General features: G+C 43.4%; 1 protein-coding gene across 1 annotated transcript in view; it reads left to right on the top strand.

Moving 5' to 3' along the window:
- Hsd17b3 (hydroxysteroid 17-beta dehydrogenase 3) overlaps positions 1 to 26,790 on the top strand; it is a 35,284-nt gene that overhangs the window by 4,033 nt on the left and 4,461 nt on the right. Inside the window, exons 3-8 of the mRNA XM_036189240.1 lie at positions 14,174 to 14,249; positions 15,747 to 15,854; positions 17,341 to 17,408; positions 21,046 to 21,081; positions 25,042 to 25,076; positions 26,246 to 26,327. Of these exons, the coding sequence (XP_036045133.1) occupies positions 14,174 to 14,249; positions 15,747 to 15,854; positions 17,341 to 17,408; positions 21,046 to 21,081; positions 25,042 to 25,076; positions 26,246 to 26,327 (405 nt within the window). The remainder of the gene's footprint in view (positions 1 to 14,173; positions 14,250 to 15,746; positions 15,855 to 17,340; positions 17,409 to 21,045; positions 21,082 to 25,041; positions 25,077 to 26,245; positions 26,328 to 26,790) is intronic.

Raw genomic sequence — 26,790 nt, 5'->3', positions numbered from 1 at the left:
GAAGTCCTAGCCAGTCCCAGTGGTCACACAAATGTTGCTATAAGCTGGGCAGCCCAGACAACTCATTCCTCATAGTTCTAGAAGCTCAAAGGTCCTGTGCTGAGTGGTCACTCCTCATCCTGGCTTACAAATAGAGAACTTCTCAGTGGGTCCCCAGGAAACCAGCTCTCTGGGCATATTCTAAGGGCACTAACCCCACAACAAGGGCTCCAGCCTCATGAGCTAGTTTACAGCATGTTGTACATTTATGTGCTGTAAATTACACCTTTGGCTGTTTTCACAGTAAGGGTTAGGATTTTGTTTGCTTTGTTTGTTTGTTTGTTTTGGTTTTTCGAGACAAAATTTCTCTGTGTAGCTTTGAAGCCTGTCCTGGACACTTTGTAGACCAGGCTGGCATTGAACACCACCTGGCTTTTTTTTTTTTTTTTAAAGACAGTGTGTAACATGAATATCAAAGAGTCTTATTAATAAAATCAAACCTGAGGCTGGAAGATCAGAGAAGCAGAACAAGCCACAGCTACCTCACCTTGCCAGTTCCTCAGCTAGTCTTGTTTCCTCAGACTGGATGCCTCTGAGTCCTCATCCAGAATGGATCTCAGCTGAACTGTGCTGCTCCAAAGCCTAAAAGCTTAACCAGTCAAATGCTGCTAGTTTCTGGTCTTCACACCTTATATAATCTTTCTACTTTCTACCATCACTCCCTGGGATTAAAGGCTGGATTTCTGAGATTAAAGGTGTGTGCCACCATGCCTGGCTGTTTCTAATGTGACCTTGAACTCAGGGATCCAGAGGTATTTCTGTCTCTGAAATGCTACGATTAAAGGCGTGAGCTACCACTGCCTATCCTCATGTTTAATATTGTGGCCATCCTGTTCTCTGACTCCAGATAAGTTTATTTCGAGGAACACACAATATTTCGGGGAACAAAATACCACCACAACAGGGTTTCTCTGTGTAGCCTTGGCTGTTCTAGAATTCACTAGGTAGACCAGGCTGGCCTTGAACTCACAGAGATTTGCCTACCTCTGCTTCTCAAGTGTTAGGATTAAAGGTGTGTGCCACCACATCCAATGGATTAGAATTTCAATATGCAAATTTTGAGGGGACACAAATGTTTAGTGGCTAAACCTCAGAATGGTACCCTATCTCTCCATCTCAGAGGCCAATGTCATAATAAACCGCACTGTCTGAAATGACAGCTCTAGGTGTCTTGGAGCTCCTCTATAAACACTTTGGTTGTGACATGTCTTATGCACACCTTTTAAAAAGTTCCAGGTGCTGACAAAAAGCGTCTGTGCCTAGTTTCCACCCAGGTGAAAAATGTGTGGCTCCTGGTTGTCTGCTTCAGGTCTGTTTCATCTATGGTAAAGAGTTCTTGGATCTTTAATTCATATATAAGGATGTCCTCACAAGCAGTATTGGCTGGTCCTTGATAGATGGTGTGTGGTCACATTTGAGTGTAGAGAATAGAAAGAGGGCCCAGCAACTGCATTCCAAAGCAGTATGTCTTCTGTACCAAAATCTGGGAAAGGAAGGGTTGGTGAGATGGTTCAGCAGCCCAGTCTGCAGACCTGAGTTCAATCCCACTGCAATTGAAGGAAAGAACCAACTCCAGCAGGTTGTTCTCTGACCTCTACACATGCACTGTCTCACACACACACACACACACACACCCACACACACCACACCATAGCACACCACACACACATATATCATGTACCCCCTCTACACCTCACTACACACACACACACACACACACACACACACACACACACACACAATATAATAAAAAATGTTTAATCAGAAGGATGTCTTTCTCATTGCTACAGCCTGGAGCTTGAATTTTCCCTTAAAGGCACATTTACAGCTTGTGCTGCTGGGAGGCTGTGGAACCTCTAGAAAGGAACTAGGCTTCTGAGATGTGTTCATAATTTCCAGCTGCCCTGAAGTGAATAGCTTTCCCTTGCTGATTTCGCTCATCATGATTCCATAGCAAAGGGGTCCACTGGCCACAGATAGGAACTTCTGTAACCTTGGGCCCAAATAAACTCTGCTCCTTTTTAAATGTTTACCTCAGGTATTTTGTCACAGTGATTCAAAACTGACTAAGATCTGTGACTGTCTTAGGGTTTTATTGTTGTAAAGAGATACCATGACCATGGCAACTCTTATAAAGGAAAACATTTAATTGGGGCTGGTTTAGAGGCTCAAGCCATTATCATCATGACAGGACATGGTAGCACGCAGGCAGATATGGTACTGGAGAAGGAGCTGAGAGTTTTACATCTGGATGTGCAGGCAGCAGGACGTGACTACCACACTGGGTGTGGCTTGAGCATCTGAGACCTCAAAGCCCACCCCCAGTGGCCACTTCCTCCAATGAGGCCACATCTCCTTATAGTGCCACTCATATGGGCCTGTGGGGTCCATTTTTGTTCAAACCACCACAGTGGCCTATTCTCTCAGCTACCTGGATTCTTTCGGATTTCTCATTCTTATCCATGCAGACCTGACTTTTTTCTTGTTCCTTAGAGGACATCCCAAGTCAAACGCTGCCTGAGCTGCTTGTTTCTTTACCATCTTATAAAGCAAGGGTTAGGAGTCAGGAGCTGGGGGCTGGGTAGAGTTGTCAGTCCTCACTCTGACAGGATCTTCTGACTCTGGCCAAGTGACACATCATCCTGAGGCTTCTGAGTCCCTGCCAGCACCAGAGAGTTTGCCTGTGAGCTTTGTGTCCTGACATTCTGTTGTAGCTAGTTTTCCTGCCTAGCTCACAGTCAGGACAAATCTCTCTCACCCGCCAGTCCCACAGCCGCTCAGACCCAACCAAGTAAACACACAGAGACTTATATTGCTTACAAACTGTATGGCTGTGGCAGGCTTCTTGTTAACTGATTCTATCTTAAATTAACCCATTTCTATTAATCTATAAGTTGCCACATGGCTTGTAGCTTATCAGTACCTTATATCTCCCTTGTCATGGCACCGGCTGGCAGTGTCTCTCTGCCTCTGCCTTCCACTTCCCAGAATTCTCTTCTCTGCTTGTCCCGCCTAGACTTCCTGCCTGGCTACTGACCAATCAGTGTTTTATTTATCAACCAATAAGAGCAACACATTTGACATACAGAGCATCCCACAGCATTCTGTCATGTCCTTGACTAATTTTGCTTGTTCTTCTGTACAAACTCTTTAATATTTTCTTGTGTTCTTTTAAAAAGTTAATTAAATTTTTTTTTTTTTGTGGGCTCCTATTTTTTCTTATGCAGGCTTTTCTCCATTTCAGAGTCCATTCTCTCCTGCTAACTGCTGCTCCAGAGAAAGGGGTTCAGTCTGGGTGCTCAGGACTCTGTGGCTGAGAACTGGTGAATATATGGATATCCAGAACTTGCCTCTGATGTTACTGGCTGGATCTATGTCAGGGAGGTGGCAGCCTTCTCACTTGAGCTTCTGCAAAGGTTAAACAGGATGAGAAGGGCAGAATGCTGCATAGAAAAGACTTTACAAATTTAGCTTCTGTTTATATTGAAAGTTTAAATTGTGTCTCCTGGACCTGGGAAGATTGTTCACTCACTGGTTCCCTGCACCCATATGCTATCTCATAAACATCTGTAACTCTAGTTCCAGGGGATCATGTACCTCCTTCTGGCTTCCAAGGGCATTGCATGCACATGGTGTTCCCTAGAGAAACAAAACCAATTATGGAGAAGGAAGGAGGGAGGAGAGGAAGAGAGTGGGTGAGAGAGCAAGAATAGAATATGTATATTTGGGAAGAGACAGATCTTTTTTAAAAGATTAGTTCACTTTATTCTGGAAGCTGATGTATTCAAGCTCTGCAGGATTGCCAGGAGATGGTGGTGTATACTTTAATCCCAGCACTCGGGAAACAGAGGCTGCAGATCCAGAAATGTGGTTCTTTCATACTAGGGAGAGTAGATACTCAAGTTAAAGTCTTTAACTATGTTATTCCTTACTAAAATACACACTTACATGCCAAGTGTGGTGGCACACACCTGTATTTCTAGCACTTGGGAAGTAGAGGCAGAAGTTGCATTCAGCTCCATAGCAATTTTGAGGTCATCCCGGGCTACACGAGACCCTGTTTCAAAGGACCAACAAATAAAAATCAAAAGTCCATAACAAAAGAAACACAAACATACACACCCCTTCACAGAAACAGCGTCATTAATGTTTGAGCATGTGTCTGGGTATCATGATCTACTTGGGCTGTTATATGGAACAGGCCATACTGGAGAAGGAATGTCTGAGACTTATTGTTACTTCTTTCTCTCCATGCCCCTTATTCCTTTAGTCACTTCCTCTCTGCTTAGAGAACTTCTGGTTGTTTTTTGGGGACAGATCTGTAGACAAAGCCTTCCCTTGGCTTTTCTTTACTCTGTAACTTCTGGGTTTCCCTGTCATTCTTGAAGGAAGTTTTGCTGGGTGTAGATTTTATAGCTGACATTCCCTTCCTTTCAGTACTTGAAATAGATTGTAGTGCTTGCTCTGGCCTTGATTTCTGAGGAGAAGATTTTGAATTGCTTTTCTACTGTGGGTAAGGTGTTGTTTCTCTCTCGATTCCTTCAATATGTTTTCTTTGTCTTTAGTTGCCAGAATTTTAGTTCTGACATGTCTTGGTACAACTTTCTTTGGTGTTATCTTGCCTGAGATCATCCCATGGTACCAGCATCTCCAAAGCATTGGGGTCTTCTGCTGCAACTGGACTGCACTTTTATCATCCCATAAGCTCTCTTCATGGAGCCAAGCCTCAACTTTGCATGACTCTTTTAGTCCTGAACCTTCAGCTGCCACTGAGGCTGCATCTCACCAATGGCCTCTCCTGGATTTCAAGTGCCAAGCCTCAGCTACTCTCCATGACCCCTTCATGCCTTCAGAACCAGTACCACCCGGGTGACTCTTACACATTACCACGTCTGTCTGCCAACATGAGATACAACCTTGGCTTCCTCTGGAACACAGCTTGTCTGTGCTCTCAGGAAATACTTCCCAGAAGATTTTACCTCAGTGATGCTGGTCTCTTCTTAATCACTACTAGTTTCTTAGCTCCAGCACCAAGTATCCCAGCAAAGCAAAGTTTTGATTTAGCAGTTCTAGTATCTTGTTAGTCACTGCTAACTTTTCAACTCCAGCTAACCAAAACCACATAATCTTAATTCTAAGTAGCAAATGGCCCTGACAGAGTCTTTGAAGTTCCCTCTGAAACTTCACAAGCCAGGCCTCCATCATCTGCACTGCTCTCAACATTCTTTTCTTCCAAATTCCCACAGAACATCCCACAGAGCTCTTAACATTCAATGGTTCTAGCCCAAAGTTCCAAAGTCCTTCCACAATCCTCTCCCAAACATGGTCAGGTCTGTCACAGCAATACTCCACCCCTGGTTACCAACTTGTCTTAGTTAGGGTTTCTATTGCTTCAATGAAACACCATGGCCAAAAAGCAAGTTTGAGGAAGAAAGGATTTATTTGGCTTTCACTTCCACATTGCTGTTCATCACCAAAGGAAGTCAGGACAGGAACTCAAACAGGTCAGAATCCTGGATGCAGTAGCTGATGCAGAGACCATGGAGGGGTGCTGCTTACTGGCTTGCTCAGCATGATTTTTTTTTTTTTAATAGAACCCAGGATCACTTGCCTAGGGACAGCACCACCCACCATGGACTGGGCCCTCTCACATGGATCACTAATTAAGAAAATGCTTTACAGCTAGATTTCATGGAGGCATTTCTTCAACTGAGGCTCCTTCCTCTCTGATGATTCTAGCCACTTGTTTGTCTTATAGAATGCTATTGTGTCATTTATTTATTTATTTATTTATTTATTTATTTATTTATTTATTTATAGACAAGGCCTCTCTTTGAACCTGGAGCTACCTAGCTAGTTCTGCAGATTGACCTGTCTCTGCCTCCCGAGCTCTTAGATTAGAGATGTATATTGTTATGTGGGGACACTTTCCTCTGTGAATACTGGGGCTGGGCACTCAGCAGCTTGCTGTGCTTGCACAGACAGCAGGCACCCAGGAGTCTTCTCCCTGTCCTGCCTAGGCACTCTCACTGACTTTCCTTAGCTTTCCCTCTTCTGATCCTTTAATCAGAGAAAGTGAACTTCCTTGGGATTTAGCCTCTGCTCTAGCTTAATTAAATAACTCTGGGAATTTCAAGGTAGTGCTTAATGGCAGGAATAGGGGAACATGCTTCTCTGGCTTTCCAGAAGCCTATTCTGTGCACATTCAGTTTAATCCACATTCATCTTTAAAGTGGCAGGAGAGGCTTTGCCTCCTGTTAAAGGAATTTCAAGTATCAACCAAAGCAGGTGGGAAAAAACAAAGCAAAACAAAACAAAACAAAAAACTTTTGCAAGGGCAGGGCTGGGAGGCAGAGGGTAGGCTTCCACCTCTGTGGCTCTCTGTCTGCACCTGAATTCCAGCCCTGTCTTCTATTCTTGGCCACACAGAAGAAGCCCTGTCTTGTTCCCACCCCCGGGTGTAGATTAGCAGCCACAAGCACCTTCCTTGACCCAGGCTCCCATTCAAGCTAGCAGAGTTCCAGGCCTGGTGGGCAGTGCATTATGGGAAAGGCCTTGCTGGGGCTTAACTCTCTGAAAAGGGGCTGAAGACCCTCATATGGGGCCTGTCAGCCCCGACTTTCTCAAAATAAGATTGAGTCCTGCTTGAGCAGACAAAGGGGACAATACTACTCAGACAGCACAGCGCTGTCTGAGCCCCTTTTGGCCCAGACCACTTCACATGCTGCATGGAAACTCTGTCCAGAAAAAGGCGCCACCAAGCAGAGGCTGGAGCCCACAGGCAAAGAGTACCCTTTGTGCTGAAAATGCAAATTGTTTTCCATTTAATGGACAACTTCCCCTTCAAGGAAGCTGATGAAGTGAACTGGGAGACAAAAGTCCTTCATTCTTAAGTCACCTTTGTGACAGATTCCAACTCTCAGAAGTGGTGGGGGTGGGGACTCTATGCACCATCAGCCCAGAATTGCCACAGCTCTGGGTTTATGGTTTTTCCTCCTAATTAATGTTTTATTTTTGTCAATGTATTTTATTTTTTAAACTGCTTGGCGAAATCTTACTTTAATTGGCATTTTCCAGAGGGATAATGATGATTCTGTGTATGTTTTTGTTTCAAAGAGATATAAAGAAAACAACAGAAAGACTCATATACATAAAATAAACATAAATCTTTAAAAAAGAAAACTCTTAATTACATGTAGATACAGATGTTGAGAATATGGCTGGCAGCAGCAAAGGGCCTTGATAACATTCAGAGGGTTCTGAGTGATGGGTGCCTTCCAGGTAGAGCTCTATCTAGTTAGTGTCCTTCTGGTCCTCACTACAGCTCTCCACCGGCCACAAGCAGTCTGCTCTGGGTAAAGAGAAAGGGAGAGAAACCGCTGCACATGCTTGTCTTTCCTTGGACAGAGGAAAGGTCCTTTAGAGACTGTGATTTCCTGCCTAACCATATTCTCAGAAGGGGGATCCAGCATTATTAGGACCTCTAGTGTTTGACTTTATCGTGTAGTTTAGCTTCTGCCCATTGAGCAATAGTGAGAGCCCTCTGTCTCCAAACCCTGGTCTCAACTTCCCTTTTTTGTGGTGGTGGTGCTGTCTGTGTTTGAGACAGGGTTTCTCTGTGTAGTCCTGGTTGTTCTGGAACTCACTTTGTAGACTAGGCTGTCCTCGAACTCAGAGATCTGCCTACCTCTGCCTCCTTAGTGCTGGGATTAAAGGCATGTGTCACCACTGCATGGCTCAACTCACTTTTTTTTTTTTTTTTTTAGGAATATCCTAAAGGGGCTATTCCTTTAGAAGGCTGGATACTTCAGTCAATGAGTAAACTAACAGTAGATAGATAACATGTAAAAGGATGCAGATTTCAAGCCATCCTAAGTCATGCATGTATGAGACTGGTGAGGGGGCAAAATGGCTGGACTTTATGTAGGGCAAAAGGAGATAGGGACTGGGTCTTTGGGGACAAGGGAGGTGGTATAGGAAAGTGGTGATACAGATGAGAGTCTTCCAGGTAGCAGCCATCATGGTCCCCCTGGGCAAGTGTCACACTGCAATCTGCTTATGTGTGTGTGTGACAAGTAAAGCCTCTGCCTGCATCTTATGTTTCCTTTATGAAAATTTATGTGTCTGTTATGTTTGTGTGTATTAATGTACACATGAATGTCTCTGGATAGGAGCTGAAGCTACAGGTAGTCGGAACCATCCCATATAGGTGTGGGAACTAAACTCTGGTCCTCTGCAAGAGTCGTACACACTCTTAACCACTGAGCCATCTCTGCAGCTCCTTGTTTTATCAAATGATTAATTACTTAATTACTTTATTTTTGCAAAAGGACAGCTTTTAGAAATGTTGTTTTCCAACAGCAATTTCTCCAAGTAACCAACTCAAAATATACCACAGAGTATATTTAATGTGGGATAGTTGACTCTTTGCTCTTTGGGGAGCTGTGATTCTGGCACAGACATTTGGACAGCTCTGCTCTCCATTATGGTTCTCAAGGAAGCCTCATGACTGTTGCCAGCCTTCAGGGATGGCCATTAAAGTTGACTTTGGTTGTTCTTGTGATGTGGTGTATGCATGCGTGCATGTGTGTGTGAGTGTGTGTGTGTCTATGTATGTTTGTGAGTCTGTGTTACAGTGTTAGTCAAGAGTACCACCTTATCAGGAAGCCTGCTAGCTAGGCTAGTATTGAATTTCAACTTATTCTTTATGAGACTGATATGATCTGACACCACCCAAGATAAGTTGAGGTCTCTTATTCTCCAAACTATAGCCTGAAAAAATGGCCATCCCTGAAGGCTGGCAACATGAGGCTTCCTTGAGATAACACACATAAATGAAAATTTTTGGTTGTTAGTGGCCAGAGAATTCCAGAAACAAAAAACACTATGCAAAGTCACTTATTTTTATTCCTCTTTATCTGGACAGTTTGGGGACTATTCCCCAGCATCTAGGAGGACTCTCCAGACACAGTGTGGCAGATGAGAACTGTCACCATTCAGGAGGAAATGTTCCTGGTGGCTGCAGGACATGGCCCAGAGTGCATCCATGCATTAAAGTCACCAACCCAAGGAAAAGAATTGTCTTGCTCTGGCCTTGGAGATCATCTCTTTCCCTTGCCCTGTATCAGTCTGTTTTATCCCAGCAGGGAAGTTCTTAAAATCTGATCCGTATGACTTCAGCTGTTCCAACCCCCAGTTTACCTTTCCCATCTGGCCTTGTTTTAAAAATTCATCCTCGCTGATGTGTCTGGAATGTGGTCACTGATTCTTCAGTGTTGTAAAGCATCACATTATCACTCTACTATAGCATTCTGGTGTGTTCCAATTTAATCATGCTTTCTTCAGTCAACAGACACCCATGTTTTATGTCAGTCCCTGTCTCTTAGAAGACAGGCATGTAAGTTAACAGCATCCATAAGAACAGAACTGCCAAGTCATGGGCTATGTTTCCCAATGGTCAGCATGACTAGATGATGGTATTTGTTCTCTAGAGAGTCTGAGGTTTCAAGGACATAGGCACTCCATAAAAGAGAGAACTTGACCTCCTTTTATTCTTTTAGAGGATTATGCAATTTTGGAATAATTGTTTTTTTGGAATGTTTGGTAGAATTTACCCAGAGAATAATCTGTGCCTGGAATTCTCTTTGTGGGACAACTTAAATATTTGTTTGTGTCCTTATTGCCTTATTATTAACATGGGGTTTTGCTTTATTTTTTTATTTTTATTTTTATTTTTATTTTTATTTTTATTTTGAGACAGGGTCTCTCTACATAATTCTGGCACTATGTAGACCAGGCTGCCCTCAAACTTACAGAGATCCATTTGTTTCCCAAGTGCCGGGGCTAAAGATGTATGCTACCATGTGTGGAAACATTTGTTACTTTTTAAAGTGATTATAGAATTCTTCAAGTTATTTCTCTTGGATTGGTTTTAGAAATTTCTACTTTTCTTTCCTTCTCATTTATTTTATGAGTATGAGTGCTTTGCCTGCATTGTTTAAGTGCATTGCATGCATACCTGGTGCTGGCAGAGGTTAGAAGAGGGTGCCAGATCCCTGGGAACCAAAGTGGTTGTGAGTCACCTGATATGAGTTCTGGGAACTGACCTGGGTCCTCTGTAAGAGCAGCAAGTGCTCTTAACTGCTGAGCCATCTCCCCGGCCCCTGTAATAGCTCTTTATCAGTTTTTAAAAACTCTAGCAGAAATTGTGTCATCTAGTTCATAGGACTCCCTAGGAAGACTCTATCCCCATTTCAGAAAATGAGAAGAAACCAGGAGAGACAAGACAGCTGGGCCCAGCAGTGCAGGTGGTGTTTCTTCCCACCCACCTCACAGTCGCTTCTTCCGGGGACTCTTGTGGCCAGGATGTTCGATGTTGTCTCTGGAGCTATCTTTCAGGTTCTGAAACCTCCATTTCTCTTTCCTTTTTTTTCTGTGTCTACCAACTCAGTGCTGTAACTACTTGCCAACCTTTAAACTGAGTTGTTTCATTTCCTTAATTAAAATAAAATTTAAATTTAATGTCTTCGTGTTTGTGTGTGCAGGTAAATGTATGCCACAGTGTGTGTGTGTGTGTGTGTGTGTATGTATACATGCTTGTCTATGTGCGTGTGTGCACATGTGTGTACATGCATGTATACATGCTTGTGTACATGTGTATGCATGTATGTATGAGTGCAGGTAAATGTCTGCCATAGTGAAAGGTCAGAGGACAACTTTGAGAGTTGGCCTCCACCTTCTACCTTTTTTGAGACAGGGTCTCTTGCTATTAGATGCTTCATATGCCAGGCTAGTTGGCCTGTGAGCTTCTGGAGATTTGCCTTTCTCCACTTCCCATCTCAACTCTGCTGTAGGAGCAATATTATATATGTGTGCTACCTGGTCTGGCTTTGCATGTTTCTGCTGATCCAAACTCAGGTTCCCATGCTTGCAGAGCAGTGGCTTACCCACACCACCTTCTTTTCAGTCTTTTTATTTAATTTACTATGTTCTTTTTTGATGTGAAAATTAAAAATAACTTAAAAAAAAGAGACAGGTTCTTATTGTGTTGTAGCACAGGGTATACTTTAATTAAAATTGTGTTTGTTTTTGAGGCAGGATTTTGCTACACAGCTCAGGCTAGCCTCAAACTTGTAGCAACCCTGCTGTCTCTGCCTCCCATGTGCTGGAATTTACAGGTGTATGCACCACACATGGCTAGAATTGTCTAACTGCCTGCCCCCTTCCAAGGAAATAAAGTGTCTTGTATTTCTGAGAATCCTTTTGTGTCCACTCAACACAGCTTTAAGAAACAGTCTTTCTGGTTGTCTCTGAGGATGGCAGCTTCTCTTCTTTTAAATGTGGTCTTTGGAGGCTCTTCCCTGATGGCCTCTTCCCCTTCGCTCAATCCTCTGCCTGGCTTGTTTGCTGCTCCCACAGATGTGCCTGAGCCAGCTGTTCAGGGATGAAGAGCCTGACATATGCCTCCAGCACTCAGCTCTGGGCAGAGGGGCGCTTGGGCTAATGAGTTAGAAAGGCTGGGACCCAGCACTCCCTGGGACCCAGCACTCCCTGTCTGGCTCCTTTGCCCCAGCAGTGGTGCTGGTGCAGCCTGAGAGTTTCAAATGTGCAGGAATTTTGATAAAAATTTCATTGATTATTTCAACATAGGAGAGAGGATTTTGAATATTCAAACACAAATAAATGATCTATATCTGAGATGTCAGATATGCCAGGCCCCCAAAGTGATCATTGCATTCTGTGCACATACACTGAAATGTCACATTAAAATCACTATGTGTCAATTAAAAAGAGCATATGTTATCTGTGTATATAAACATATGTATGCATATACTTTTTTTAAGTTAAAGTTTTAAATTATGTCTATGCCTTGGGGAAGGGGTATGTGCATGAGTGTAGGTGCCTGTAGAAGCCGAATGATCCCCTAGAGCTGGAGACCAAATTCAGGTCCTTTGGAAGAGCAGTAAGTGCTTCTAACATTTGAGCCTTTTCTCCAGCCCTTCTCAGGCTTTTCACAGAGAAAACTTTCAGAAGATGAACTCTTGCTTCATGTTTGTATGGGTTCTCAGGAACCAGCTTACTATTTGTGTGGTTTCTATAGTCTGTTTCCTTACCAAATGTCTACTTGCTTCGTCCTGCAATTAAAATCTCCAGCTGAGCCCATGCATTTTTACCTCCTGTAGTGATAATTCTTCCATGGAAAGCTTTTCATCTAGGTAATCAAGAGCAGAACTGATATATCTCCAGGAGTTAGCTTTTTATGATGTCTATTTCCAATAATATTTACTTGCTTTAATGCTGATTTTGATTGACTTCATGGAGCTGGCTTTTTCTTTTGGTTGGTCTTTATTGCTTTCATTTGCTCTTGTTGCTATAACACAAACACTCCGAAGTTGCACAGTTTTCTATCCTGGATCCTGAAGCTATCTACGCTCTTCAGACAGCAGCTGACTCATTGGTGTGCTGAGAGACACCTAGTACTTAGAATATCCCAAGGATCTCAGGAAGTCAGGAATGAGGGACAAAGATCAAAGAAGGAGCAGGAGATGTTCCTGCAATTTCGGTCTCATGTGGAATGATGCTCCTATCCTCTCATGCACAGGAAAGACACGCTTATTATTCCCAACATGCAGAAAGTGACAAGGGCCTAGAAGCTCTGTACCAGCTAGGTACATGAAGTGAATGTATGATTCTTATCATATCACAAATATTGGCCCTTTTGTTCTCTGTCTGAAATCATGTTATGATCTGCTATTTATTATATTTTTGTGTATGTGCAGATCAATGTTCATGTGCATACTCATGTGTGTGCATGTGTGTGTGGAAGCCAGAGATTTATGTTGAGTGTATCATTCATTCTCTTTCTACACCCTCGCCACCTTTTTTGAGACAGGGTCTCTCACTGAACTTGAAGTTCACTAACTGGCTAGACATGTTATCTCCTGGAATAATTCTGTTTCCATCTCTCCTGCGCTGAGATTGTTGGTAGTTCTGTGACTGTTTTTCACATGGGCACTTGCACTCAGGTCCTCATGCTTGTGTGGCAAGCACCTTACTGACAGAGCATCCTTTTAGCCCCCGTGAGATCTATTCTACCTTAGCACCTCTCTTGAAATGTCCACCCTCACAACTACATGAGGAAGCCATGATCACGACTAAAAGGTTTTTGAAAACTCTCTCACATGTGTTTACCAGTACCAGGTAAACACCTTTGAGACAAGTATAGATGAAAAATTGTAAAAGTGAAAGGACTTTATCAGAGTCTTATGAATTGCAACTTGAGAAAATGGATTTGGACAGTTTCACATCAGTGTTCCAAAGAAGGAAGGCAGATGGGAATGCATGTTGAGTGACTAAGGAATTGTTTTATTGCCAGAGAGTAAAATTCAATCTTGTGGAATTGTGAAAGGTACGGGGACCATGGAGCCCAAAGAAGATAAAGAAGTGAGTGCATATATTATTTTCTATCCAGAAAGAGGAGTTCTGTTAGTTTCTGGTGTGTATCTTGAGTCTCTGGGTACCTTGTAGCTCTTTGAGATGCTTTGTCAGAAGGGAGCCAGAGCTCACAGCACCAGGCAGCCTGGCATCACATGTAAGTCCTTCTACCCTGATGGTCTCCTAGTGGAGGTCATAAAAGTGCTTGCCATGAAAGCACAAGGACGTGAGTTTGATTCCCAGAACACACATGAAAATGCTGGGTGATGTGATGCATGCTTGTGATTCCAGCACTAGAGAGGCAGGGGCAGATAGAACCTCAGGGCTTTCTGGCCAGCAAGTTAAGCCTAGTTGATGAGTCCCAGTCCAGTTAGAGTCTCTATCAAAAAGTAAGGTTTACAGCCCTCATAATTTGTAATTGGCTACAGTGAGCCCCACCAGTTTCAGACAGGGGCTCTCAGATGATAGGCCTGTGCAAGAAGACTTTTCACAGTGGCTCTTGCCATATAATGAGCACACAGCAACACTTATGACAGCTACAGCATTGGCTTCAGCCTTATCCATGATGGCTGTTTCACTCATAGCTCAAGAACCTCATGTTATAACTAGGAAGCAGGCAACTCATGTTATAACTAGGTATGTCACTCTAAGACCTCCCATCCACTTGGCCTCTTTTTGGTCTTTCTATTCCTGCCTGCAGCTGGCCAAACATGGACTCAACATAGTACTTATCAGCCGGACACTGGAAAAGCTACAGGCCATTGCAGAAGAGATTGGTGAGTGACCCTGCACAGCAAGGGAGGTGTGTGTTTGGAACTGGTCAAGCACGGCACTGTCCTGCCTGTTCATGCCATGTATGCTGCCTGGATCCTGGGCTGCCATCTGTCCTCTGTACACAGAAGGGCCCCAGATACCAAGGGAAAGACGAGGTATAAAGCATAGGCTGACACTGTGAATTCTGTGGCCTGGTGGAGGAGGAGTTCTCTCTGGGCCTTCACCCACAGAATCAGCCCTGTTCAGCCAGAGCCCCAGCTGCCTCTGAGCTTCTGTCCCTCCCTTCAAAGTCAGAAATGTTGTCAGTTCTTTGTGTCTATTCTCTGCTTCTTTCAGGAGGGTGAGAAAATGCTAACTGATGGTCATCAGGTTAAGAAAAGGAAAAAAGATACTACCCAAGGCTGCCATGCCATGTTATGTTATACATAACAACTCTAAAAGACATCTTTTACAGATATTTTATTGTTTTGAATTCTTTAGATTATTTTTAGTAAAAATGACCATAATGCTTTTTTAGGTATTCAATTTTAATAATTATTAAGTTAATAATTATCTGACATTTCAAGGCAAAGGTGTGAGTCTTTAGTTATGAAGACTTTTTAAACCATAGCAAGCTGTTCTGGGCCAGCCTTGTTTCTTTGGGGGAGGTTCAGAATAGAAGAAGGCTGTGGGGGTAGGGGCTATGCAGTCACACTGTGGAGGCTCAGTGCCCTTGAACTGATTAATTTGGCTTTTGTTCTGCACCTGGTTATTAGGAGTCACTCCGATTAGCACCAAGGTATTTTGAGCATTTTCCTCATGGTGTTAAATGTGCTTTTTGTCATATTATTGGAAAGCAAGTCACGTCTGTCACATTAAAGGATCCCTGACTCTTACACTATGTCTCATGATCGCTTGATCCAGAGGAGCCTTGTCTAGACACAAGGCTAAGGTACTTCTGAGAGAGACTGACACACTCTACCTGCAGCTATTACTGCTGCCTACAAATGTCTTCACTGGGTAAGTCAGCACAAAACAGCTGGCAAGGTACTAAACTTGGAGGGAGTGAAGAATAGGTTCCTTGGACAAGTCAGTCAGCTAAACTTATCCTTAATTTGCTGCTCTGGAAAATGGAAGAAAAATGTCATAGGGGAGCAAGCTACCATGTATATAGATTCTGGAGCACAGGACACATGCAAAGGATACTTGCATCTATGCTGAGGAGACCTGAGTCTGCTGAGCTGTGAAAGCATCAGATGGTGTTTACAGCCCTCCTCTAGGGGCTCAAACTTGAGTTTATGTCAATCAGTTAGTGGCTTGTGCCAGAGTTACAGGTGTTGTGAGCCACTTAATGTAGGTGCTGGAAACCAACCTCGGGTCTCCTATAAGAGCAGAAAGTACTCTTAACTGTCAAACCATCTCCCCAGCCTCACAAAATCTATTTTAATGCTGAGGACTTCATGGTCAAGAGGGATGATTTTACTCATGCTTGCTAGATATACCTGTGGTCTCTCATACAGAATGTACCACTAGAAGCCATGTGAAGATTATACAAGCAGATTTTACCAAAGAAGACATCTATGATGATATTAAAGAAAAACTTAAAGGATTAGAAATTGGAATTTTAGGTAAGTAAGTTGAAAAATGCAAATCTTGGTATTACATATAAGTATAATGACCTTAGTGACACTTTATTTTATGATAGCTTAGACAAAACCCACAACTATGTTGTAGTATTAAACTGAATATTGAAGCCCCTTTTGGAAGGGACTGGTGAGATGGCCTAATGCAAACAGACACTTGCCACCAAGTCTGATGACTTGAGTTCAGTCATAGGGATCCATATGGTGGAAGGAAAGAACTGAGTTCTTCAAGTTGTTCTCTGATTGCTGCACGTTTCATGGCATACATGTGCTCATACACACACACACACACACACACACACACACACACACACATGTATGCACACTTGCATACAAACACAGACTAAAAATAAAGGACTTACTTTTTACTCAGAAATCAAGATGTTCTCCTGTATTTATATTGTGATCACACACAGGGTGCACTGTCAGCACTACATAAGAGAAAGTAAGACTTGAATTTTAAAGTTCCCTTAAAATTTTAGCCATAATTACATTTTCACAAATAAAAATTTAAAAATACATTATTGTAGAAAAAAATTGGAAAGGACGAACAGACACAAGAAGGACAAATTTCTTAAAGCCTGCCAAACTTGCAACAGCGTTTTAGTGTATATCCTTCTAGGTACAAATGGGGTTTTCAAAACTGGGGTTGCACCTACTTATTATTTTATAGTATTAAACCAGAAACACAGAGCTGGAGGTGCAGGTTGGCTGGTAGAGGGGTTGTTCCATCTCTAGCACCTTACTTGGCTTATGCATGCCAGTACACATCTCTAATATTCAAGCACGCAGGAAGTGAAGGAAAGAGGATCGAAAGTTCTTATCCTTAGGTGCATAGCTAAAAACCTTGTATCACAAGTGTTGTTTCTTAATGGGTTTAAATTCTAAATAGCCATTGTGTGTGTGTGTGTGTGTGTGTGTGTGTGTGTGTGTGTGTGTGTGTGCCTATACTTATGGAGGCCAGTCAAACATCTATTATTTACTCTTCATCTTATATTTTGAGTCAGGGTGTTTCATTAAACCCAGAACTCACTGATTCAGCTAGGCTCACTGTTCAGTGAGCTCCAGTAGTGAGTCACCCAGGGTGGATGCTGGGAATGAAACTCTGGTCCTTTGCAAGAGCAGCAAGCACTCTTAACCAATGAGCCAGCTCTCCAGCCCCTATCTTGCCTGCCTTCTCTCTCTCTCTCTCTCTCTCTCTCTCTCTCTCTCTCTCTCTCTCTCCCTTCCTCCTTCTTTCTCTCCTTTCTTTTCTATCTTAACTTAGGTGCTAGGGATCGAACTCAGGTTCCCATGTTTGTGCAATGGTCATTTTATTTAATGAGTCATCTCCCTAGCCTGCATCCACCTCCCTCATTGTTATTAAATCATATTGCAATGAGCACCCATATACAGAAGTCATTTTGTACATGTTTCTGTAGGAAGATTTCCCACCTGTTCTGACACCCTTTGCTTTGCCTCTTTCTGCCAGTCAACAATGTTGGAATGCTCCCCGGCCTGCTCCCAAGCCATTTCCTGAACACTCCTGGGGAGATCCAGGTGAGCTTCTTCCCTTTGTGTCTGCTTGTCACAAAGGGTATGGACCCCTGTCTTGATCACCAGGACTCATAGAAGAGAAATGGGAGCCAGGTCAGGCCAGACTGCATGTTGACTGTCTTGATATTTTTCTTTTCACCTTAGAACTCAACACAGAGTGTGTGCCTTTTCATCTCTATCCATCAAAAACTTTCTAATCACTACCCCATTTTTCTGGGACTCTGTGCTCTGCTTCATAAAAGGAGAATTCTGCCCAACAAATTCATAGCTCTAGTATCAAGGGAGCACCCAGCTCTTGGCTGTTTCTGTCTTCCTAGGTGATGAGATGTAGCCAACTTTCAGCGATAGGGAAGTCTAGACATCTCTCAGTATCTGAGCACGTCGTCTCCCTTAGATACCAAAGTCCCTGAGCCTTCAAGTTCCTGATAAAATGGCATCATACTTCACTGCCAGGATGTTTGTGTTTCCTCTGGGTAACTTATCTCTAATGTGATATAAATGTGTAAGAACAGGTAGGCATAGTGTTTACAGAATAAAGACAAAGCCATTTAAGTCTGTACATGTTCAGTACAGATGTTACTGTTTTTAAAAAACATTTAAATTAATTAAATTTATTTTATAAAATTTTTTTCTTTGACAATTTAAATTTTTACTCTAATTTTAAAGTTTGCCCTTTGACAATTTCTTACATGTATCGATGTATCTCTGCTCCCTTCTGTTTCCTTCTTACTTCTTCTGGAACCCTCCTCCCCAGTAAGTCCCCCACCCTCCTCCCCAGTAAGTCCCCTTCTACTTTCATGTCTTTAAAAAATTTAAATACATTATTTTTATTAATTCTTGGGAACTGTTCTCCCTCCACTCCTTACTTAACTTCTCCCAGACTCTTCTCAACCCTCCCACCCCTTCCTACTTCATATCTTCTTTGAATGACACAGAACCCTGTTTGTGCTGCCCATGTACTCCAGCGTGTGGAACCATCCACTGGAGTATGGTTGACCTAACAGGGCTACACCCTTAAGAAAACCACTTCTTCCTCTCCCAGAAGCCATCATGTCAATAACTCCCAGCTCAGGTTGGGAGATCATTAGCCCCTTGACACTCCATGCTGGAATGTGGACTGGCTTGATCTTGTGCAGGCAACCACAGCTGCTGGAGTTCGTGAGTTTGATGGCCATGTTATAAACAGAAGACATTGTCATACTGTTGTCTTCTTTTTTAACAAGCCAGTGAGTTTTATTAGGATTGCTTACATGAGCATGAGTGAGCAGCTATTTCCTGAGGCATGGACAGTTTATCAGTGGCTATACTACTGAAGAAAAAAATGTACCCCCCACCCTACCAGCAGCCAGTTATACCCCAGGAAGGTGTGCTTTTGAAGGTTTTTGATCTACAGTTAGTTGAACTCAAGGATGTGGAGTCTGTGAATATTGAGGGCTCACTGCACATGGCCCAGACTGCGGCTAGAGGCACTAGAATTCCAGAGAGGTCAGATTATAGCTGCCATTGTAGGGCTGGAGAAGAATTTTTTAAAGGTATTGAACAGCCCTTGAAGGACCTGTTTACTGACCCTCCCACAGCCCTGACCTTTGAGTTGGTGGGGTTTCCCTAGTCTGGGTAGGCTTTCATGCTTTCACGCCTCAGTTCCATAGGAGTCCCTGCGGCCCTTTTAAGTCCTGTGTCAGCCGCTTGGCCTATAACTCCAGGCATCCTGGTTTCCTTTCTGTTACTGTGGTAAAACACTCTGACCAAAAGCAACCTGTGCAGGGGGAATGGTTTGTTTGGCTTATACTCCCAGATCACAGTCTAATCATCAAGGGAAGTCAGGGCAGGAACTTGAAATTTTGGAGGAAGGCCTGCTGGTTGGCTCGCTCACAGGCTCTTGCTTGGCTAGCTTTCTTATATAAGCCCAGGACCACTGCCTAGAGATAGTTCTGCCCATAGTGTGCTGAGACCCCTTCCATCCATCATTACTCAAGACAATACCTACAGATATGCCCACAGGCCCATCCAACCTGTTCAATCCTCAGTTGAGACTCTTTTCCCAGGTGACTGTCTAGGACAACTGGTCACTGGGACATTGCTGCTTAGCCTCTCCACACCCTCTCCAAGTGTGCTCTCTGTCTCACACTCCCTGTTTCAAGTCTGTCTTTCTCTTCAGCAGCTCCTGTTATCATGCTTCTCTTGAGGTCTGCATTTGTGCTGGTGTCTGTGCCTTCCTCTTTTCCTCTCTCTGCCTTGGGTAAGATAATTCTAGCATTCCTGAGGGAATTACTGTCTGGACAGTTACTGGTGTTTCCAGGTTATTGTTCAAACAAACAAACAGAAAACAATTGAGGAAGTGCACACAGATTGTAAAGTGGCAAGAACTTCTTGAGAAGAAAGTCAACAGTGCAGATCAAGCTTGCTGCAAGTACAGCCAGCACCTTGAGTTGGAGCACTCAAGACTGGCCATGTTTGGAGCTTCATTTATGGGGTTAAAGAGAGGAGGAGGTGGGTCCTAAGGGGCATCATTTAAGACATTCTCTGTTTTGATTGACAGGCTTGGACAATGTAAAACTTTCCACACTGTATGTCCTTTCCCATGTTGCATCTGATTTTAATCATAAGCACGTTCAATTATACATAGACATACAATGGCAAATAGTGGCTTTCCCCTGAAAATTCACTCAGAAGTCAGGTTCCCTTACTGTGCATGCATCCATAACCAACTTCTCTATCCCAGATGTATCTTGAAACATATCTGAGTGGAAACTGAGTCACCAAAGGCTTGTTAAGGAGTAACATATTTCATTATGTGGAGCAGGGTGTGCTTACAGCCCATTCAAGTGGGAGTCCCAGGATAATAAGTGCATTACTAGGAAAGGGTTGTGTACAAAACCCAAGCCATGGTCCCAGGTTGCTAAGTTACCCCCCATGCTGGCCTGCCTCACTATCATTTTCTTTTGCTGTCTTCTCTAGTCTAGAGCCTCCATCTTGTATTATCTGACTGTTCACTTTTTTATCTTCCATACTGTTGTCTTCTATACCCCACTGTGCTGACTTTTGTCTAGCTGGAAATTCAACACTGTCTTCCATGATGATGAGGTTCCTTCCAATAAGTCTATCTGTAGTTGAAAATATCCTAAGTAAAAAAATGGCTCAAGACATCTAACCTCTTGGCCAACCCAGCTCCAGACATGTCATACTATAGAAGGATGGGTTTGCTTCTCAGGGTGGAGAAGCTGACTGCAATGCAGTCAAGGTCCAGCATGGCAGATCATACCACATGTCACTAGCCCTGGAGAAACTATACATTCAAAATTTTAAGTGTGATTTCTATTGTATGCACACTGCTTTTTGCTTAATCAGAAGTTGGCTCAACCACAGGAGATCAGGGACCATCTGTATCTTCCTTTAACACCTATGATTCTATTCTATCCCAAATTTTCAAGGCAAGTCTCCTTCTGCTGAGGCTCACATATGGGTAGCACCATAGAACAATGTCACTGAGCCTCAGTTAGGAGCCAGAATGCAGGCTGAGCATGTAATGGAGCTAGTGGGACTCAGCTTTTGCCCATTCAATGCTTCATTAGCACCAGCTTATTCCCAGGACAATTCTCCGAGGACTGGGCTGACTTGTGTCTGTGATTATTTATTGCAGAGCCTCATCCACTGCAACATCACCTCTGTAGTCAAGGTATGTGATGAACTCGTGTGCTAAACACATTAAAACACAGAGGCTGAAGCATTCCTTCGACTGAAATCAAACTGCTCTTAACCACAGGCTGTCTTACTCTGTTCTCATCAGGAAAACAGAGAAAGAGGTTCATTCTCTCCAGAATCTGAACACTGTTTTTGCATTTGAAATGCATCAGGCCTGAAAATGCCAACACTTCCTCAGGATTTCAAAGCAATTCCCTAAAAATTAATATTTTAAGAAACATTTAGTTGTCTCTAAGAGAAGGACATTCATTCACTATGTCAGGAAAGATGACAGAGGGCCTGGGTTTTCTGGATGTTTCTTGTTCAATATTTGTTGAATTGAGCTCAAAGTCATCTGTGAACTAGGCTTTCTAGTCCCACATGTACACCTGCATGTGGGTAGGCGCACTTGGACGTCATCTGTGCCAGATCTGCTAGAGCTGGAGTTACAAGTAGTTATGAGCTTCCTGACATGGGTTCTGAAAGAGCAATGATTGCTCTTGACCTCTGAGCCAGGTCTCCAGCCCATTAGTCTCTTGTTATTTGTGGTTTAATTATTTGTGGTTAGCCATGGTTCCAGAATGCTAAAAGAAAGATTCTCTTTAAGAAAGAGACTAGAAACTGCAATCACATAACTCTTACTAGGGTATACTATTATAATTGTTATATTTTATTATTAGTCATTAATCTCTTATGTCTAATTTGTAAGTTACACTTATAGATTATGTTGGCTTCAGGCATCATATCTACTCAAGATTTTAGAATGCACTCTCCACAGATTGGTGTGTGTGTGTGTGTGTGTGTGTGTGTGTGTGTGTGTGTGTGTGTGTGTGTTCTACTGTGTTCTAAGCTCAGCTCAGCTGCTAATTAGTTGGACATCACAGGACAAGTTATCCAACCATCTTGAACTTCCAATTCTGCACCTGTTATAAGAATGTTAGATGGAGCAGCTGGGGAGATAGCTCTGTTAATTACCTTGCAGGTATGAGGTCTTGAATTCACACCCCAGGTATGATGGTATGTGCCTATAATCCCAGTGATGGTGAGACAGGAGGCAGAGACAGGTAGATCCCTGGGAGCTTGTGAGTCAGCTAGCATGACATAAATGGTGAGGTCTCAGCTGATGAGAACTTCTCAACCTGTCTCAAACAAAAGATGGAAGGTGCCCGAGGGAGGACTCTGAAGTCCTCTGACCGCTGCATGCATGCCGTGCACAGCCACACACGTGCCTCCTTTTACACCGAGATATACAAGCAGTACTGGATGAAGCGATGTCTTAGGGAGAGCTCTTGGGTCCTTTGGTTTGGTTCAGCTGCAGAGTCATTTATGCTATGATTCCCTCCAAGCTAGTCCATTTATGCCTTTGTGTGAAGAAGAAAAGGGCATATCCTCTGGAAAGACAGCTTAGGAACAGGTACTACTTAAGAATGGACACAGCCAGATTCCATGTGACATAGTGAGTAATTGATGCTTTAGTGTGAACAAAGTGTTTCTCCTTCTCTGAGCCCACAGAACGCTCTACCTCTACCACACTACACAGCTAGTGAGTGAGCTCTGAGCTTTCTGCCTATACTCACCCCACAGCTGGGCATCTAGCTCATCCATGAAGTTCACAACTGTATGTGGTAGCCCAGGTGATCTCTCTTGGTAGTCAATTGTACTGTGTGGGGAGGTGTGAGGTAAGAATTCTGATTTTAGGTTGTTGGGGTGGTGTGTGTGTGGGTTCGGTTTCAGGGGCTGAAACATGAAATGTCTGTGGAGGACTGGTTTTCTAATATCAGGAGGGGAATCTGGTCAGTGCCTTTCTCTCCAGGCAGTTATTTTCAGGCAGATAAGCTGAGCTGGCGTTAGTTACTTTATCCTTGGTTGTTTTTCTGTTAGCACACTGGCATGTTACAGCTTCCTGCTTGGTTATTATTGAGTGCTTACAGACTTTGTGTGCTGAGCAGCCGGTGACTTTTTAAAGCTCCTAGCTGATGTGGCTTTAAGGTTTGTGTGTTCAATTGTTGTTGAAGACTTACCATTAAAATATTTTTACATTATTTTAAACACTAATCTTCCACTATTAGACTGTTTGATCATCTAGGTTTCCCCAAAGGGATTTGATAGCCTTCTGAATCCTTTAGTGAAGAAATGCCTTGATTTGTATTTTTAAAAAGTTTTGTATATTATGGTCACTAAATTCCCTAAGCAACAAAGAAAATAAATTAAAGCTCAGCTTCTAAATACACCATGCCCTCCTTAGCCTGGCTGGCTGGAAGCATGATCAGCATCTCTTAAGTATTTTAAAGATGCTGTCTAGGAGCAGTGTGTACAAGCAAGTATACACTCTTGCTGGTCAAGGGTCGAGAAGGACTGGGAAGATGGGAGAGTCGACTTCATAGTTAAATTTCTTGTTACTGTGCAAAAGAGGCTGGGAAGTAGCTCAGTGGTTAGACCTGTGTTTGGATCCCTAGCACCCACATAAAAAAGTTGATTGTGGCTGTACATGTCTGTAACCCCAGTGCTGGGGAGCAGGGGCAGGATTGCTGGGGCCTGCTGGCTTCCAGACTAGTAAACAAGCAGCTACTAGATTCAGTGAGAGGCCAGGTCTTGAGGGAATAAGGTGAAGAGGGACAGAGGAAGACTTCCAGTGTCCTACTCTGGCCTCTGTGAGTATAAGCACATGCAACACACACACACACACACACACACACACACACACACACACACACACACACTGATAGAAGCATCTTGAGAGAGGAAGGAAAGAGGGTACAGTGCATCAGTCCCAGGAAAGCATGATGGAGGGGGCATGGGGCTGGTCACATTGTGTCCAAAGTCAGGGGCAGAAAGTGATGAGAGCTGGTGTTTAGTTTTCCTCTCTCCTCTCTATCAGTTCAGGATTCCAACCCACACTCAAGGTGGTCCGCCTTCCTCATTTAAACATTTCTGGAAACCCTCTCATAGACACACCCAGATGTGTGTCTTTAAGTGACTCCAGATCTTGTCAAACTGATGATGAGGATTAACCATCACAGAGGCTAGACATGGGAACTTTGAGGCAGGGGCAGATGGTATCCAGTGCTGTCTGTGTAACTGAGATCATTTGCCCATTAAGACTAGTGAGCTCACATGAGAGACACTGAGGATGGCAAGGGTGTCTGAAAAGACGCAAGTGGTGCCCCCGGAGTGTATGTGTGTGTGTGTGTGTGTGTGTGTGTGTGGTGTGTGAGTGTGTGTGTGTGTGTGTTTATGTGTATGTAGTTTAGAGATGGTGTAGACTCTGGTCTCTCATCCTTCTCTCACTTCCCTCGGAAGCAGAGGCAATTTTTACAGAGTTCTGAGTCTTCCTTGTCATAGCCCCACCCATAGGAAGAACATCTAGAGGTTCTCTGGGACTGACACAGAGGCCTGGTGTATGTGATGGGTACAGTGACAGGAGAGTCTCTCTAGAAGCTGCTGCAGTGCCCCTGGGCAACGCAGGCACAAGGGCACATCGCATCTGTGGCCATTGGTCTCCTTGCTTTCTCTTGCCCACTTCTGAAGACCTGCGCTGAGTAGGCTCAATTGAGATGACTAGGAGATGCTAGATTCTCATTCAGTGTTCTGATAGTTCCCAATTCCAACTCATGGGTGAAGTGTGTGATGGCTGGCATACTCTTCCTTCATCCTTGGTATAGGGAGGACCTTGAGAACTTAGTCAGACACAGCTCCCACCACCTTAAGCCAGTCCCTATTGTTCCAGTGAGACTTTACCGGAAAGGAACCAAAGGCTGTTGGATTAGTTTGCCATCTGTCTAGGTTGCTTGCTGTGCTCCTAGCCAGGTTCTCAGATCGCCAGAATGGCCTCTAAAGTTGCCAGCAACTTTCAAGGTCTTTTGGGAAGATTAAGCTTCCCTAACACCCTCCAAGGACCCTTTTCATTGATAACTTAGTTACTTTTTCAAGGCTTAACCCTGGCCTTCTCTTACAGATGACACAGCTTGTTCTCAAACACATGGAATCAAGGTAAGGCCTTTCACAGAGGAAACATGAAGCAAGGTGGCCTTCCTGCCTTGGCCTTCCTTGCTTGGGGACTCGGTGCTGGTGGAGGGGGCTGAGTTCATCAAGTTGCTGCTTTAGTTGATGGTTAAAACCTATGAAGACAGAACACAGTGATTATGGGGGAAGGCCAGGTCAGCTTTTCACATGCATGTGCATATGTGAAGGTCAAGTGTAACATATCCTAGAGGGAGGTTGAGAACAGCTGTTTCAAATTGGCTTTCAAAGAAAATTAACTTACATTGAACATAAAAGAAGCAAGTTGGCCTCAGATCAAGACTATGTCCTTATTTATTGTGAATTCCATCTTCTGTTGGAATGAGTGCACCATTTCCCTGGAAACTGCCACTTCTCAGTCTCTCTAACAATCCGTATTTGGGTCACCCTATTACAACATTCATTAGGGGCTGGTTTTGAGCACCTATTGTTCATTAAGAGCAAATAGTTGATAGTTCAATTTTTCTAGCGTAAAAAGGGGGTGGCTTTGTAGTCTAATTTTTGGTTTCTTGCCACCCCACTTCAGGCATCTAGCTAGGGATATTAAAGATAATTGAATATCTCCAAGCAATGGGGGTGGGGTGGGGTGGGACAGGAGGATCACAACTTCAAGACCAATATGGGTTCCATGGTAACACTGAGGCTAGCTTGGACTACATAGCAATATAAATATTTTTCAAAAAAACGAAACAAGCAAAAAACATTGCATTCCAAAAGATATAAGAGCCCCGAAGAGCATAGGGATGTCAGAGTGAAGCACATCCCATCTACGATGGGTTCCACCACACAACACATGTCCTACTGTGACCAAAGGGACCCAGGGCATGTGGTCCCATTGAGACTGGACAGTCCCTCCTTTCCTCTTGTCCAAGCCAATTTGGCTTTTCATAGCTTGGCAGGGAACCGAATGACCTAGCAGAGCTCCTGTTTGGAGTACCAAGCATGACTGCAGAGTGACATCACCACCCAATGTCCTCCTTGAGGTCTTGGGGAGTGTTTCCCTCACAGTTCTTGTAAAACCACCTCTCATGATCTGTGGAAACCTAGAGGGTGGGTTCCGACAGCTCCAGCCCTCAGGTGTCTTTCCTGCAGTGTGATGGAGCAGCTAACAATGCAGCCTTTGTTCCTCTGCCTTTCAGGAGGAAAGGCCTCATCTTGAACATTTCTTCTGGGATAGCCCTTTGTCCCTGGCCTCTGTATGCCCTGTATTCAGCTTCCAAGGTGAGTGACTAGTCACCCAAGTCTCTTCCTTCTTCCTCCGAAAAGGAAGAGTCTATGGTACTTTTGGGAACCTGAGGGGCCTGTCTGCAAGGGTAGGAGCGATAAGATAAAAATGGAGATTATGGAATCTACTTTTAAAAAAGGAACTACTTGTTTAAATAGGATAAGTAATAAAAATTTTTTGCCTGAGTTTATCAAATGTTGCTGGACTGGACATTGTTATATATAATGGAGTTTTCCGCCTGAATCTGTTAAATGTTAATGGACTAGACATCATTAATGTAATCTTGACTGTGTATATTGTATATACTTATTGGATATTATTTTTCTTGTATTAGTTATAACCTTTTTTAAATTTTAGACAAAAAAAGGGGAAATGTGGTATTGTGTTCCCCCAAAATATTGTGTGTTCCCCAAAATAAACTTATCTGGGGTCAGAGAACAGACAGCCACTAGAACAGAG

The sequence above is a fragment of the Onychomys torridus genome, chromosome 5 (assembly GCF_903995425.1).
Source record: "Onychomys torridus chromosome 5, mOncTor1.1, whole genome shotgun sequence".
Lineage (NCBI taxonomy): Eukaryota > Metazoa > Chordata > Mammalia > Rodentia > Cricetidae > Onychomys > Onychomys torridus.
This window is presented reverse-complemented; position numbering and strand designations above follow the sequence as displayed.